Consider the following 14,824-nt stretch of genomic DNA (forward strand, 5'->3'; position numbering starts at 1 on the left):
GGAGGCAGAAATCCTTAATAAATAAATAAATTTAAAAAAATAAAAATAAAAGTGAAGCAAATGCATTACAATAGCAGTAAATTTCCTCTACAAGCTTGTATCGGAGAAGCTGCTAGCAGAGGGGAAAAGATGCAAGGATTTTAATTGTTCACAATAATGGAGTAGAGAGATGTGCAAGGAAATCTGCTTAGAATACATACTCCTATATCATTTTGGTTACTCAAAGAATTAAAAACTGCTTGCGCTCAATATGGTGCCATGGCATCTTTTACTCAGACACTGGTGGAGAATATAGCTATAGAAGCTCTGCCACCAGTGGATTGGAAGCAGATAGCCAAGGCTTGCCTGTCAGGAGGAGATTATCTATTGTGTTAAACCAAATTTACAAAACAATGTCAGGCCACAGCTGAGAGAAACCAAACTCAGCCAATTCCTATTTCATATGAGATGCTGGCAGGTGAAGGACCCCACATGTCAGCAAATCAGCAGTTAGAACCCTAACTCCCCACCCCCCAAAAAAAGGAATATGCTATGTTAACATATGTACAGATCAATGCAGTGGCCAAGAAGGCATGGAATAAGCTTCCATCTTCAAAAGAACAGACCGAGGAGTTATTTAGTATAAAACAGGGACCAGATGAGTTATTTCAGGACTTTGTTTCCAGACTAACACAGGCATCTAATAGGTTGATTGGAAACTCAGAAGCAGGACAGATTAGCATTTGAAAACACCAATGTTATATGCAAGGCAGCTATAAGACCTTTTAAGAAGCATGGTAATGTTGCAGATTATATCCGAATTTACTTGGATATTGGCCAGTCATATACACAAGGAATGACATTAGATGCTGCATTACAGGGAAAGACAATTAATGATGTCTTATCCTAGCAAGGAGACATAGTCCCAGGGAGAACACAAGTTATAAAAATGCCTGGAGGCTGTTTTAGATGTGGTCTTATGGGACATCAGGTCAGACAATGTGCTGACAGGAGAGTAAACCCTAGGACTAGAAAAGAACTGGGATTGTGCAGGAGATACAGGAGAGGGGGGCATTGGACTAGAAAGTGCAGATTAAAAAGAGATAATCTAGGAAATCACCTTTTGGGAAATAAATTCATGGGCCAACCTCAGGTTCTGAGAAAAATTTGTGTGGCAATCCAGCAATCTGCACCCAAACAAGAAAATCTATAGGACACCTTAATAGAACCACCTCAGGTAGCACAAGGCTTGACCTCGGTTCATCCATATACATGGTTCTAACACCTGAGATGGGGATGCAAGCTCTCCCCACAGGGATCTATGGGCCTTTACCAAGAGGCTCTGTAGGACTACTGCTAGGAAAGAGTATCTCAACTATGTAAGAATATTGTGGCTCCTGGAGTTATAGATGCTGACTTTGAGGGAGAGATCAAGATGATGATTCATTCACCAAATGGAGTTTCTGTAGTAAAAGCAGATCATATGCTTGCACAATTAATATTACTTCTGGCTGTACAGAGAAATAATCAGAGTAAAAAAAAAAAGAGAGAGAATATGACAAATTTGGTTCATCTGATACATTTTGGGTACAGACAATAGGTCCTCAGAGACAAGAGCTCACTTTGTTTATAAATGGAAAAAGATTTTCTGGTCTTATAGATACTGGTGCAGATATTTCAGTTATAACAGCCAACAATAGGCCTGCTAAGTGGCCAAAAATGGAGACAATTATACAGCTATAAGAAATTTGTCAGACTAGAAATCCTAAACAGAGTAGTAATGAACTACATTGGAAAGATGAAGAGGCCATGAAGGACTTTTAAGCTGTATATTATTCTTTAGTTACCTGTGAATTTATGGGGCCAAGATATTATGTCCAGAATGGGAGTATATTTATATTCTCCCAACATGGCTGTTATAATCAGATGTTTCAACAAGGATTATTACTTAATCAAGATCTAGGCAAGGATAATAGAGAAAATGTTGATCCTGTTGTATGATTAGGGTATTTTTAGGAGAGGTCAATGAAAGACCTGCACTCCATACAGACCCAGTAATATGGAAAAGTGATGAACCTTATGGGTGAGTCGGTGGCCTCTAACACAAGAAAAACTACAAGCTGCCCAGCAGCTAATGCAGGAACAGCTGGATAATGGACATATTTCACCCTCTAATTTACCATGGAATTTTCCAATTTTTGTTATTATAAAATTTAGAAAGGATGACTTAAAAACTCTTAATGATTTTCAAAGGTTATTAAAAAATATACAATGGCTAAGGCCTTATTTAAGGTTTCCTACAGGAGACCTCGAGCCTCTAAGTAAAATCTGTAAAGGAGACAGTGATCCAAATTGCAGGACACAGCTTTTAAAAGCAGTAAGACAGACTCTCTCACAGATAGAGTAGGCTATACAGGAATAGCATGTGTGCCATATCGATTCCAGTCAAACATGGCAGGCATGTATTTTACCTACAAGTCTAGCTCCTACAGCAGTTTTATGCCAGAATGGATCACTTCTGTGACTATACCTTCCATTATTACCAGCTAAAGTATTAAATCCTTATTTTAAAGCAGTAGCATGCTTGGCACAAAAGAGCAGGATAAAATCTAGGAAATATTTTGGCAAAGAACCAGCTGTAATCAATGTTTCTTACACTAAACAGCAAATTAAATAGTTATTTCAAAATAGTGATTCTTGGGCAATTACATTTGCTTAGTTTCAAGGTCAGATTAATAACTTTTTCCCAGCTGATTAGTTACTGCAGTTTATCTCAACAACATTCATTCATTTTTCCTAAAAGAGTAGCAAAGGTTCCCATAAAGGATGCTTTGTTGATATTCACTAATGGCTCATCTAATGGAAAAGCTGCTTATGTAGTCAATGACAAAAAAACACATGGTACAGACAAAAACAGTTTCAGCTCAAATAGTTGAGCTGTGAGCTGTAGCTCTAGTGTTTAAAAATTTTGCTAATAAGACTTTTAATCTATATACTGATAGTCAGTTTATTTATAATGTGTTTCAAGTGTTGGAAACAGTGCCATATATAAAAACTAACAATAAACAAGTTAAGATATTGTTTCAACAGATTCAGAAAGCAATACAACATAAAAAAATACCATGTTTTGTGGGACATATCAAAGCACATTTAAGTCTTCCTGGTCCATTAGATAAAGGTAATGTTCTAGCTGACAAACTTACAAAAATAACTGCTCTGTCTCAGTTTAAACTTACTCAACAATCACATGCTATACACCATAAAATAAAAATGATTTAAGCTGGCCACAAAAGCTGCTCATCAAATTGTTAAACAAGATAAAAGATGCCTACAATATCTACCTGTGCCTCATTTGGGGGTAAATCCCTAAGTACTGTTTCCTAATCATATACGGCAGATGGATGTAACCCATGTTACTGAGTTTAAAAAATTGAGATATGCACATGTGACAATTGATACATATTTAGGATTCATGATGGCCACAATATAAACTGGAAAAGCCACCAAGAATATAATAACTCATTGTTTGAAATGCTTTTCATGCACAAAAACCTTAAAAGTAATAAAAAAGGACAGTGCATCTGGATATGTTAACAAAGCTTTTCAAAAATTTTGTACTCAATGAAATATTGTTCATAAGACTGGTATTCTATATAATCCTCAAGGACAAGGAATTGTGAAGCATGCACATAGCTCCTTGAAAACACAACTCCAAAAAATAAAGACAAGGGAGTTGTATCCTCAGATACCACACAATGCCTTAAATCATGAATTGTTTAGGCTAAACTTTCTAAATACGGATGTCTATGAGCAATCAGCTGCAGACAGATTGTGACATAATAGTACAAAGACCACCTTTGCTAGAGCAAAGTGCAGGGACCCTTACACTGGACTATAAAAACGGCCAGATCCCATAATAATATGGGGTCGAGGACATATCGATGTTTTTCCCAGGTTAAAAACCAAACAAGATGGCTTCCAGAATGATTGATTCAGTACATTCAACAAAAGGACAGCATACTTAAAAACAGCTTAGCTAAATAATGACCCAGCAATAAATAAACAAACAAACAAGTAAATTAATAAAGAAATAAAGAAAATAAAAAGAGCTCAAAGAGAAACCAGTGATCTAGCTTTCCTAGCCCCCACAGAGAGGAGTGCCTGTTGTGGACTTGCAGCTACTGCCATGGTACACTGAAGGATTCCATTCTGCCTCCAAAGACTTTGAACAAAGAGACCCTACTGAGATGTGCTAACTATGATGTCTACAGCTTGCTGTAGTTTAAAATCTGTTTGATTTAGAACTAAGATACAGACTAAACCTTTAAGTGTTCTCTATTTCTGGGACACAAAACTCATTTTAAATAAAATATTAAACCTAAAAACTAAGACCTAAGCTTTCTCCTCAGGAAAAAAAAAAAGACTCAAAATAAAAAAAAAATGACTAAAACCCCTCTTCACTTAAGAAGGGGACAGACTAAGGGCTTAATAGCTGCTCAGAGACTAAAAGTGGTATTTAATAACAGCAAATGGTATTGTACTCTTAATGGTAATGACCTGATATTTACAACTACATATAAGATGATAAAAAGAATTTGGTATTGACCAATGGTTCTAAAAACAATGGTACTGACCAAAACAAAAAAATTTAAAAAGTTGGTATGACCAACAAAATATAAAATCATGAAACAAAAAAAAAAGATTATTAGAGAGTTGATATTGACTGATGATACAAAAATTTATAATTTTGACTTGCTGTTATAGACAATTACTAAAAAGAGGTTGTGGCACTGTAAGTTTTGGGAGTTGATGCATATGCTGAGAATTTTAGATCTGCTGGTGCTCTGAACCAGCAGAGGAAACATTTTCAACTCAGGCGATTCTCTTCTCCTTTAAATAGGAGACTATAGCCTTTGGGAACATAATTATTCATAAACTGTTATGATTTATCCTGACAAAAGGTATAGCTATTGAGACATGGCCTGAAAGTATATTTCTCTGCACTAATCTCTTTTCTTTACAGAGATCAACATTCAATGACGGGTTTAAAGCTTTGTCTCCCCAGATGCCTAAGACAGAAACTTGTGTATGACAATGCCTGCTCCAAAGACAGAAAAAAAATGCATAAAGGAAGAAGACTTTGCCCAAGCAGGCATGATATATCTGTCCTGTTGCAGAAGCACAGGGGTTATTAAAATTTAATAAAAGAGAGTGGATGGTGGGCCCATATTTTATACAAGATATTTGCAGCCAGGCTCTCTGGCCATGCTTAATTTCCAGGGCAGCTATAATCCTATCGAACAAGCTAGCCACCTGACAAAGACTCAGGATATATGGCTCCTTCTCTTTTGTTATTATGTAAATCGCCTGGGGAGAGGTGTTGATTCCAAAGCTGGTGACTTAAGGTGTAGGTGTCCTTTGTGGTTCTTCAGGAAGAGAATATTCATGAGTATCCACCTTGGTTTACCTGGGGGATAAAAGGTGTTTTGAATAATAAATGCAGGAAGATCTTCAGGAATGGATGAAGCCTTAGAGGCCCTTCTGAGATTACCATGTGAACTGTGTCTCATTATTTCGCATGCCTCTGTACTGGTCTAGTTAGGGGAAAATAGTTTCTATCTTGGGGCCACGGAACCTGACAAGAAGCCTATATGGGGTAAGCACTGCCTCTAGCTGAAGATAAGTTTCAGGTTTTAGAACAGCTGATACACCAAGAGCAACTAGATGTTTACCATATTCAAGAATTAACCAGCCCTCGTAATTCTCCTGTATTTTTTGTAAAAAGTAAATCTGCTAAATGGAGAAAGGTGACAGATCTAAGAGTTGTCAATAAAATAATTCAACTTATTGGCCCTCTACAATCAGGAATTCCTCTGCATTCTCTATTACTGAAAGGATGGCCTCTTATAGTTATAGATTTGAAAGATTGTTTCATCACTATACCTTTACAAGGACAGGATAGAGAAAAAATTTGCCTTCACAATGACTTTTTATAATAATTCTTAGCCTACTAGGAGATATCAATGGACTATACTTCCACAAGGAATGCTCAAAAGCCCCACACTGTGCCAAAACTTTGTAAGTCAGCCATTGTAAATAATATATAAGCAATGTCCTAAGTCTATAATTTACCATTACGTGGATGACATTTTACTATCTAACTCAAATATGGATACTTTCGAAAAAATGTTTGAAAGAGTAAAGAAAGTTTTGTCAAAATGGGGATTACAAATTGCTCTTGAAAAAATACAGAAAAGAGATTCTGTCACTTATCTAGGTTGTAAAATATGTTTGCATAAAATTAGGACACAAAAGGCACTAATTAGGAGAAATAAGTTGTGGACTCTTAAAGACTTCCAAACATTGCTAGGAGACATTTCCAGTCTATGACTGGCTTTTGGGATAATACCTGATATAATAATTCATTTGAATAAAAACTTACATGGTGATAAAGACTTGAGTAATTAAAGCTGAACCAGAAAAGTAATTGATAAAATTATAGGAGGAACATGTGGATAGGGTGAAATCAAGTCTTAATTGTATTCTAGTTGTATTGCCTTCCAGAATTTCTTCTAAAGGAATTTAATGCAGAGAGATGATTTTATATTAGAGTATATCTATTGTCATATAAACCATATAAAAATTAAAAACTTATGTGGAAAATTCTCTGAATTAATTATAAAAGAAAAATTGAGACTTTGTCAATTAGCAGGTATAGACCCAGTGGAGATGATAGTGCCTTTCACTGCTGATGAAATAAAAAGTTATATGAAGACAATGAACCATGTCAAAGTGCTTGTGCTAATTTTTTGGAGAAATTATTAGCAATTATCCCAAAAGCAATAGATTTATCCTTATAAGAAGAACTTCTTGGATTCTTTTTCAAATTTTATGTGATGCTCCAATAACTGGAACCCATATATTTTATACTGATGCAAATAAATCAGGGAAGGTAATTACAAATCAGAAGAATTAAGTAAGGTGGACCAAAACCCTTATAATTCTGTTCAGAAGACAGAATTATATGCTATCTTCATAGTGCTAAGAAAGGGATTGGAAAGAACCTCTTAGTATAGTTACTGATTCACAATATGCATAAAGAGTTATCCTGCTTGTTGAACCACTGAATTTATACCAGATGATACAGAATTGGCTTCATAATTTATCCAGGTGGAAGACATAATCAGGCATAGGTTTTGTCCTATATACAGAACACACATCCAATCCCATATGGGTCTTCCAGGTCCTCTAGCACAAGGTAATGCAGAAATTGATCAATTATTGATTGGAAGCATGTTGCAGGCTTTAGAGTTTCATTAAAAAAAAAAAAACATCATGTCAATAACAAAGTTTTAAAGAAAGAGTTTTCTACTACATGAAAACAAGCTAAGGTAATTAAGAAGAGATGCTTTCCTTCTCTTTCTATAACCAAACTCTGATATATGCAGGGACTAACCCAAAGTTCTCTCAAAGGAATGAAATCTGGCAGATGGATGTGCTCCACTTTACAGAATTTGGAAAATTAAAATATGTACATCACACTATTGATACTTATTTGGGCTTTCAGTGGGCAACTGCTTTAATCTTAGAAAAAAAATGATTCAGTAATCACATATTTATCATTATAGGTAAAACTGCACAAATAAAGACAGACAGATAATGGTCCAGCATATGTCTCTAGGAAAATGAAACAGCTTTTTCCTTACTATAATATTAAGCGTATTACATGTGTGTCACACAATCCTACAGGACAGGCAGTTATAAAAGCTTTAAATCAAACTATAAAGGACATGTTAAACAAAGAGAAAGGGGTGGAACATATCCCCAGAAATAGATTACATAATGCTTTATTAACCTTGAATTTTCTTAAAGCTATTGAGAAAGGGACAACAGCTGCAGAGAGACATTGGATAATAGAAAAGTCTTCTGAATTAAACCAGATGGTTTATTTCAAAGATGTGCTGACCTTACAATGAAAGCCGGGAGATGTGCTACATTAGGGAAAAGGTTTTGCTCTTGTTTCCACAGGAGAAGAAAAACTATGGATACCATAAAAATTAACAAAGATTCGGTTTGAAAAAATTAAACCTTCTGAAAAAGAGAAATGACAGTTCATTCACATTGATGACAGCCATACAGGTGATAAGGAAAGCATATAGAATTGGGGCAGTGTTCTGTTCTTGTCTTTGCAAGAAAATACTTCTCTTCAAAAATTCAAGAGACCCTGGATGTTTGGATGTTGACAGAAGGAAAAATAACTACCAAATAAGAATCATCAAGAAAAACAAATATGACTCGTAAGTTCAGGTGATAAATTATATATACTTATATATATTTATTTATATATATTGATGAATATAAAGAGCTAATTTTGGAGTTGGATAATGGCTCTGTCATTCTCTAAATCCAAGTATGGTGTTAAAATAAAAATGAAGAGTTTCTGTCTCATGTCAAGAGCCAGTGGGTTTGGAGCAGAAAGAAAAAAAAAATTAGAAAAAAATTTACTTTTCTTCATATAGTTTTGTCACTATTGTACCTTACATTGAATATATATGTCTGTATATGCCTATATAAATAATGTTTAAATTTTCCACAATGAACAATAAATTTTCCTACAGTAATCTTTGAAGTTTCCAGGAAGAAGATGGGGCCCCACAACAACAACTCCACCTGGTTTATATGATGTCATTATGCTAATAGCACTACTGTAAGTCCAGTCCTGGGTACCAGCTGCTCAATATGGTTTCACCTTGGTTAGCTAAAATGTTGCATTTTTAAAACATTCTGACCAGATGTCCAAATAGGAAGTTCAGAAAAAAAATTACCAAATACTCAGAGACTATTTGCAATTATATCAGACGGTAATATTTAAAACTAACCATCATTTTATTTTCACAGGATCCCATAGAAAGAACAACACCTCCATGACAGCTGGAGGTAATTCTAGAAGATGACATCCCCTCTCCCAACAAACTTTGTCCTCAGAGTTATGGCCATCATTTAGGGGTTGATTATAATTGGTATAGGGTTTGGGGTTGGGGGAAATTTTTATAGTCTCAGGGAACTCTTTGAAAAAAGGGAGAAAAATTGGATGGGATAATAGATTAGTATGAACTACTCACACTAATAGTAATAGTAAGTAATGGAGTGAATACTTGTGAGTTATTATTTATAGGCAATTACATTGGTATTGATTCTTATATACTGATACAAAGTAAAATTATATTGAATATTGTATGCATACATGCTTCTATCTATGCTTAAAACTTTTTTATATATTGATATATATTTATCATATGACAATGTACATTTCTACCTCTGATCAAGATACTTATACATTGTTTACATTTTGAGATCATTGTCCTCTTTTGTTGCAGAGTTGTTTATTGTATAATATTTCAATATGAATTCATAGTCTTTAAGTTATTCAGGTATTAATAATTATAGATCAATGTTTGTCATACATATAATTAAACTAATAAGGTTCTTCAGATACATAGAGATTATATTCTGCATAGATAGTTAATCTTCAACAACTTTAAAGAGCTGTAGAATATGCCATTTAAAAAATTTAGGGTTTTGTTGAAGTGAGACACAATTGCTGCTGACAGTACCAATCTGTTCCTGAGAGAATGATGAATACCAAAAACACTCCACTTGGAATTTGTTTTCTTCTTGGCAAAACTGGCCTTTGGGCAAGGAACTCCCATGCCTCAATCACTGACAAGGTACATGGTATACAGAAATGGATAAGCAGGATACAAGGAAAAAGACAAGGTAAGACTGTTTTGAAAAATTTCATGACTCTGAAACTGATCTGTCAATTATTCTAGGCCTTAGCCAAAGTTGGTTGCTTCAATGTTGCAAATGAGACTTTGGGTGATTGCCCAGGTAGCCAGCTGTCTCTGTCATTTGTTGCACATTTTAGAAGTTGTTTGATTGCACATCCTGCTTACTCAAGTAATATTATTTCCCTTCTTGGATCTTCGATGGGGTTGAAGACTAGATAATTGTAGTTATTTTCCTTTCATGAGTTTGGCAAGTTATTTATTATACAAGACTTAAATTAGTTAGGATAGGATAATTATTTAATATGTTTGTTCTTATTGTATATAATTTTGCATTAAGCTTAGAACTCTCTTATTTAAACAAAAGGGGAGGTGCTGTAGGAAGTGTTACAGCCAGTGGTTACTTGCACACTGGGTTGTGACCTATTATACTATATATGCCAATGTAGAGCATGCATCCAGGGTAACTCTTTTTCAGCTGCAGGATTCGCTTCTGATCTCCATTCAAGCAGAGGATTCTGACTTGTGAGTTTACCCCTAAATAAATAACTGTTTAATTCTCAATTCTGAGCTAGTGTGGATTTCTTTTAAGCATCCTTCTTCAGCAAAGTATCACCAAATCTCCATGATTCTAACATTAAAAAGTTTGCATGTTCTGTCTGCCACAAATGGTCATTATAACTATCATTTGCTATTTAATTAGTCAGAAAATTTAAAATCTAAGACCAAGGTCATCTGATTATTTTAATGTAAATAAACATAATCATAAGAACTTGAACAAACAAGATAAAATAATACTCTAATCTAAAAGGTTACAAAATATAATAGTTATACTCTAATCTAAAAGGTTACAGTATATAATAAGACAAACATATGCTTTGAGCTTCAGAAAAAGCTAAGAAAGTCACATTTTCATAATTCTATATAAAATCAATGATAAAGAAGATACAATATTTTCTATCCTTAATTTTAATCTTTTGCTATGATATTCTATGTCCAATGACAAAATAGAATCATTTTTGACAATTTTTACATACATATAACTTTTAACTTTAGTATAACTAATCAAATTAGTGATTAATTCACAATTTAAATGACAATAACAAACAATATATAGTTATGATTAGGTTTATTTTTTCATAATTTGAAAAGACATATTCTGCTACATCAAAACAATAAGAAAAGCAAGTGCACAAATAAGTGGTCACTGCTAATATTTAAAATTTGACAGTGTAAAACAGGAACTGTAAGCACTATTTCAAAATGACTTCATGATTTTGTGATGATATATGGATGCTATATGGATAACCAATAAATATTCACTGAATCTCTCATATTTCACAAAATATCAGAATGAAGTATGCTTTATATTATATGTGATTTAGTACTAATATACAAAATTAGTTCAAATATTTCATTCTAAAAATAGGAAAAGGTAGAGGCATTCATGTTCAGTTTTTTATTTTATCTACAAATGTATAGTCTAACCTATGAAGGTTATAAGATAATAACCTAAAACTCCACTCATTGCCTTAACTATCAGCACAATAGTGAAGCAAAGTTAAGATACCATTTTAGCAAATGGAGAATTTAGGAGGCAATGCCTAGTCAGTAGCATTTCAACTATGTTTTCAAATGTACCTGATTTTTAAATTTCCAGAGTTTTTCATTAAACATTCCATTTAAGAATAGACATGGACATGTTCATATATATAATAGACATATATTCATATGATAAAAGCTATGAAACATCCATTCATTTTATTGTCAGCCATCAAAAAGCAGAATGACACATTTTAATTAAAAGAGCATTTTTATTATATTTGATTTTATTATATCTTTATTTTATATAGAACCCATAATCACTTACTAAGAAAAACTCAAAAATTAGTAATGATATCATAGGAAGCATGAGTTGTGGTGAGAAAGTTAATAACTTAAAGTAAAATACCCTATATATATTAAGTTACATATAGATTTTTAAATTTAAGTAATTTCTAAAACATTTAACATATATCAATCTCTGTTTTAAAATTTATCTAGTTGTTTAGAGAATATACTAAATAAATGTGGGGCTGGTCAGCCAGGACTTACATGTTTCTGTAGCTAGGACACTCAGGTTGAACCAAGCACTGACCTCCCTGTCAAGCACGTTAGTGGTAATTATTGTTCCATTGTCATTGATATCGAACAATTTGCTTCCAGTGAGTGAATATCTGCACCAAAAGGAAAAGAGATAAAACAGATAGTATTATTTATTTTAAAGCAATTTTATAGAGATCAACAAATTTCAAAGTTTTAAGTCAAATTATTAAGTACATATTTTATTTAGCAAAGATGATGGTGAATAATTCCAATAAATTACATTCGCATAATTAAGAATCTGGGCAGAATAGATGCCTTTTTACATCGGTCACAAAATAGCAATTATTGAAAAACAAGCAGTCCTTTAATTTGAAAGAAAGCATGAAGCTTATATGGGAAGATTTGTAGGAAGGAGAAGAAACAAATGATGTAATTATATTATAATATCCAAAATTAATATAAATAATTTTTTAAAAGTTGAGATTAAAATGAGTTTAGAATGAAATAGAGATATTTAAAATGCAAATACCTGACTCTCCTACGCATATCTGTGACAGAGTTTTATTTGATGAAGAATTTTTTTGAAACCAATTGCAAGATAGATGTTTGTTTCATGTTTTTTGTTTTTGTTTTTGCTTTTTTTTTATTTTTGAGACATGATTTCTCTGGTATCTTTGGAGCCTGTCCTGGAAATAGTTCTTATAGACCAGTTTGGCTCAAACTCTCAAAGATCAATCTGCCTACCTCTGCCTCCCAAAGGCTGGATTAATGGTGTTCACTACCACTGCCTGACTAATACACATGCTTGTCATAAACCATACTTCTACTTGATTATGAATGAAATTTCTGCAACCTTCTATTTTTTCCTTTATGAAGAAGTAAACACTTTTATTTGTTCAGTCTGATCCTATTAGTCTCCACCTTATATGATGGATAATGTCAAAATCAGTAAGTTCTATCACATATGAAATTATGCTTATCTGCAAATGTTTGAAGAAAATATTTTAATACTTTTTATGAAAGTAAGTTTTCCTTACAGAAGATATCAATATGATTTTTTTGGTAAATAGGAGAAATTATTTGAATCTATTTTCTTGAGGTAAACATTGATTATTAGTTTAGTATGTTTGGAAAGTAATGCCAGCAAAGTATTTCACGAAAAAGTTTGAACAAAATGGTCTCCAATTTACAACAAAAGAAGGTGTTGAAGCAATCATTATGTTTTACTTGCTTGCGATCGGTTAATGATGATAATTAGAGAAGAATAATACTCGGGGCTTAGGTGGTTTTTTATTACAAACATATTCCTGAATACTTTCTAGAAACATGCATAAAATTTGTTATAGTTATGTTAGGGATGAGATTACTTTAAGCTTTAGTTTACAAGTTTCTTAAAATAGTATACTAATATGAGAATGGTATTCAAGAGAATCTTAAAAGAAAAATTAGAATGAGACTTTAGAAGAGTTTATTTTTATATCCAATGATTACAAAATATTATGAAATATTTTATGTAACTATCTACAAGTGGTTCATTTTTGAAAATTTGTTGCTAGCAAAATATAACAGCACTTTAATGGCTCTATTTTTTTATTTAACATGTGGAGTAGGGTCATAAATATGATAGAGGAGGGTCATATATCTATTGGTTAATAAAGAAAATGCCTTGGCCCTTTTGATAGGACAGCAGCTTAGATAGGCAGAGTAGGCAGAACAGAATGCCATGATTCTCCTACCCAACACAGACACAGATTAAGATCTTCCCTGGTAAGCCACCTCTTGGGCTGTACACATTGTTAGAAATGGGTTAAAGCAGGATGTGAGTGTTAGCCAGTAAGGAGATGGAACTGATGGGCCAGGCAGTGTTTAAAAGAATACAGTTTCTGTGTAATGATTTCGGGTAAAGCTAGCCGGTGGCCCGGAGCTGGGTGGCAGGATGCAGCCAGCCGCTCCATTTACAAACATGTAATCCTGTTTCTGTAAAATACCATTTCTGATAAAGAATGAGAAACAATTTTTTTCATAATTTAATATATATCTTCTAGAAATTAGGAACTATAGCAAAGATAAAATAAGTTAACAAGATTCCATAAAAATATAACTGGAAATAAAAACAGATGTAGGAATTATTTTATATTAGTAAATTGATTGTTTTAGGTAGGTTCTTCTCCATGATTCATGACTTCACTAGCCCAGAGCAATTGGTTATCTTTCTAGGATCAGTCATAATTTTCCTCTTGTTAGGTGAGCTTTAGGGAGCTTTTGGTTTTCACCACAATATGTGCTCCACTCCTGAACATTATGATTATCCTGCTATGTTGTTTGTTGTTCTGGCAAGCACAGATACATACAGTCCTTAGCCCTCATTAAAGAATCTTCAGATATAGACCATTACAGAAAATCACAACTACTCAATTCACAGAGCTCTGTAGCCCTGTCCCAGAGTCCATTCTTACAAATCACTCTCACACCTAATCATGGGATATTGGTAAAGAGGGGTCAGACATATTTTATGATTCAAAGATCATGAAGATTTTTTTTTGACAAGGTTTCTCTGTAGCTTTTGGAGCCTGTTTTGGAACTAGCTCTTATAGAGCAGTCTGGCCTCAAACTCACAGAGATCTGCCTGCTTCTGGCTCCCAAGTCCTGGGATTAAAGATGTGCATCACAACTGCCTGGTGAGATTGTTTTTTTCTAGTAAATTCAGAAGCTACAACCTGGAAATCTTATTTTTGACTGTGCAAACATGAGTTGAACAAGGACAGCACCAACAGTCATGCCAAAGTAGATGTAAAAATCTCAAGGATGCTTCAAAACTATGCAAAAAATGAAAGCAATTTAAGAAGCCTGTACATGGGAGAAATAATCTTCCACAGGGAATACCACACCAAGAGGTAACAAATGCCAAATGGTCAATTCTGAAAACATGTATATAAGCATATGTGTACATGAACACAATCTGTACATATATG

At 33.6% G+C, this 14,824-nt stretch overlaps 1 protein-coding gene across 2 annotated transcripts in view; it reads right to left on the reverse strand.

The window, feature by feature from the left end:
* Cdh19 (cadherin 19) overlaps nt 1–14,824 on the reverse strand; it is a 104,097-nt gene that overhangs the window by 36,472 nt on the left and 52,801 nt on the right. For both annotated transcript variants that reach the window (XM_026790046.1, XM_005368742.3), the window contains one exon: nt 11,862–11,983. In XM_026790046.1, the coding sequence (XP_026645847.1) occupies nt 11,862–11,983 (122 nt within the window). The remainder of the gene's footprint in view (nt 1–11,861; nt 11,984–14,824) is intronic.

The sequence above is a fragment of the Microtus ochrogaster genome, unplaced genomic scaffold (genome assembly GCF_000317375.1).
Source record: "Microtus ochrogaster isolate Prairie Vole_2 unplaced genomic scaffold, MicOch1.0 UNK39, whole genome shotgun sequence".
Classification (NCBI taxonomy): domain Eukaryota; kingdom Metazoa; phylum Chordata; class Mammalia; order Rodentia; family Cricetidae; genus Microtus; species Microtus ochrogaster.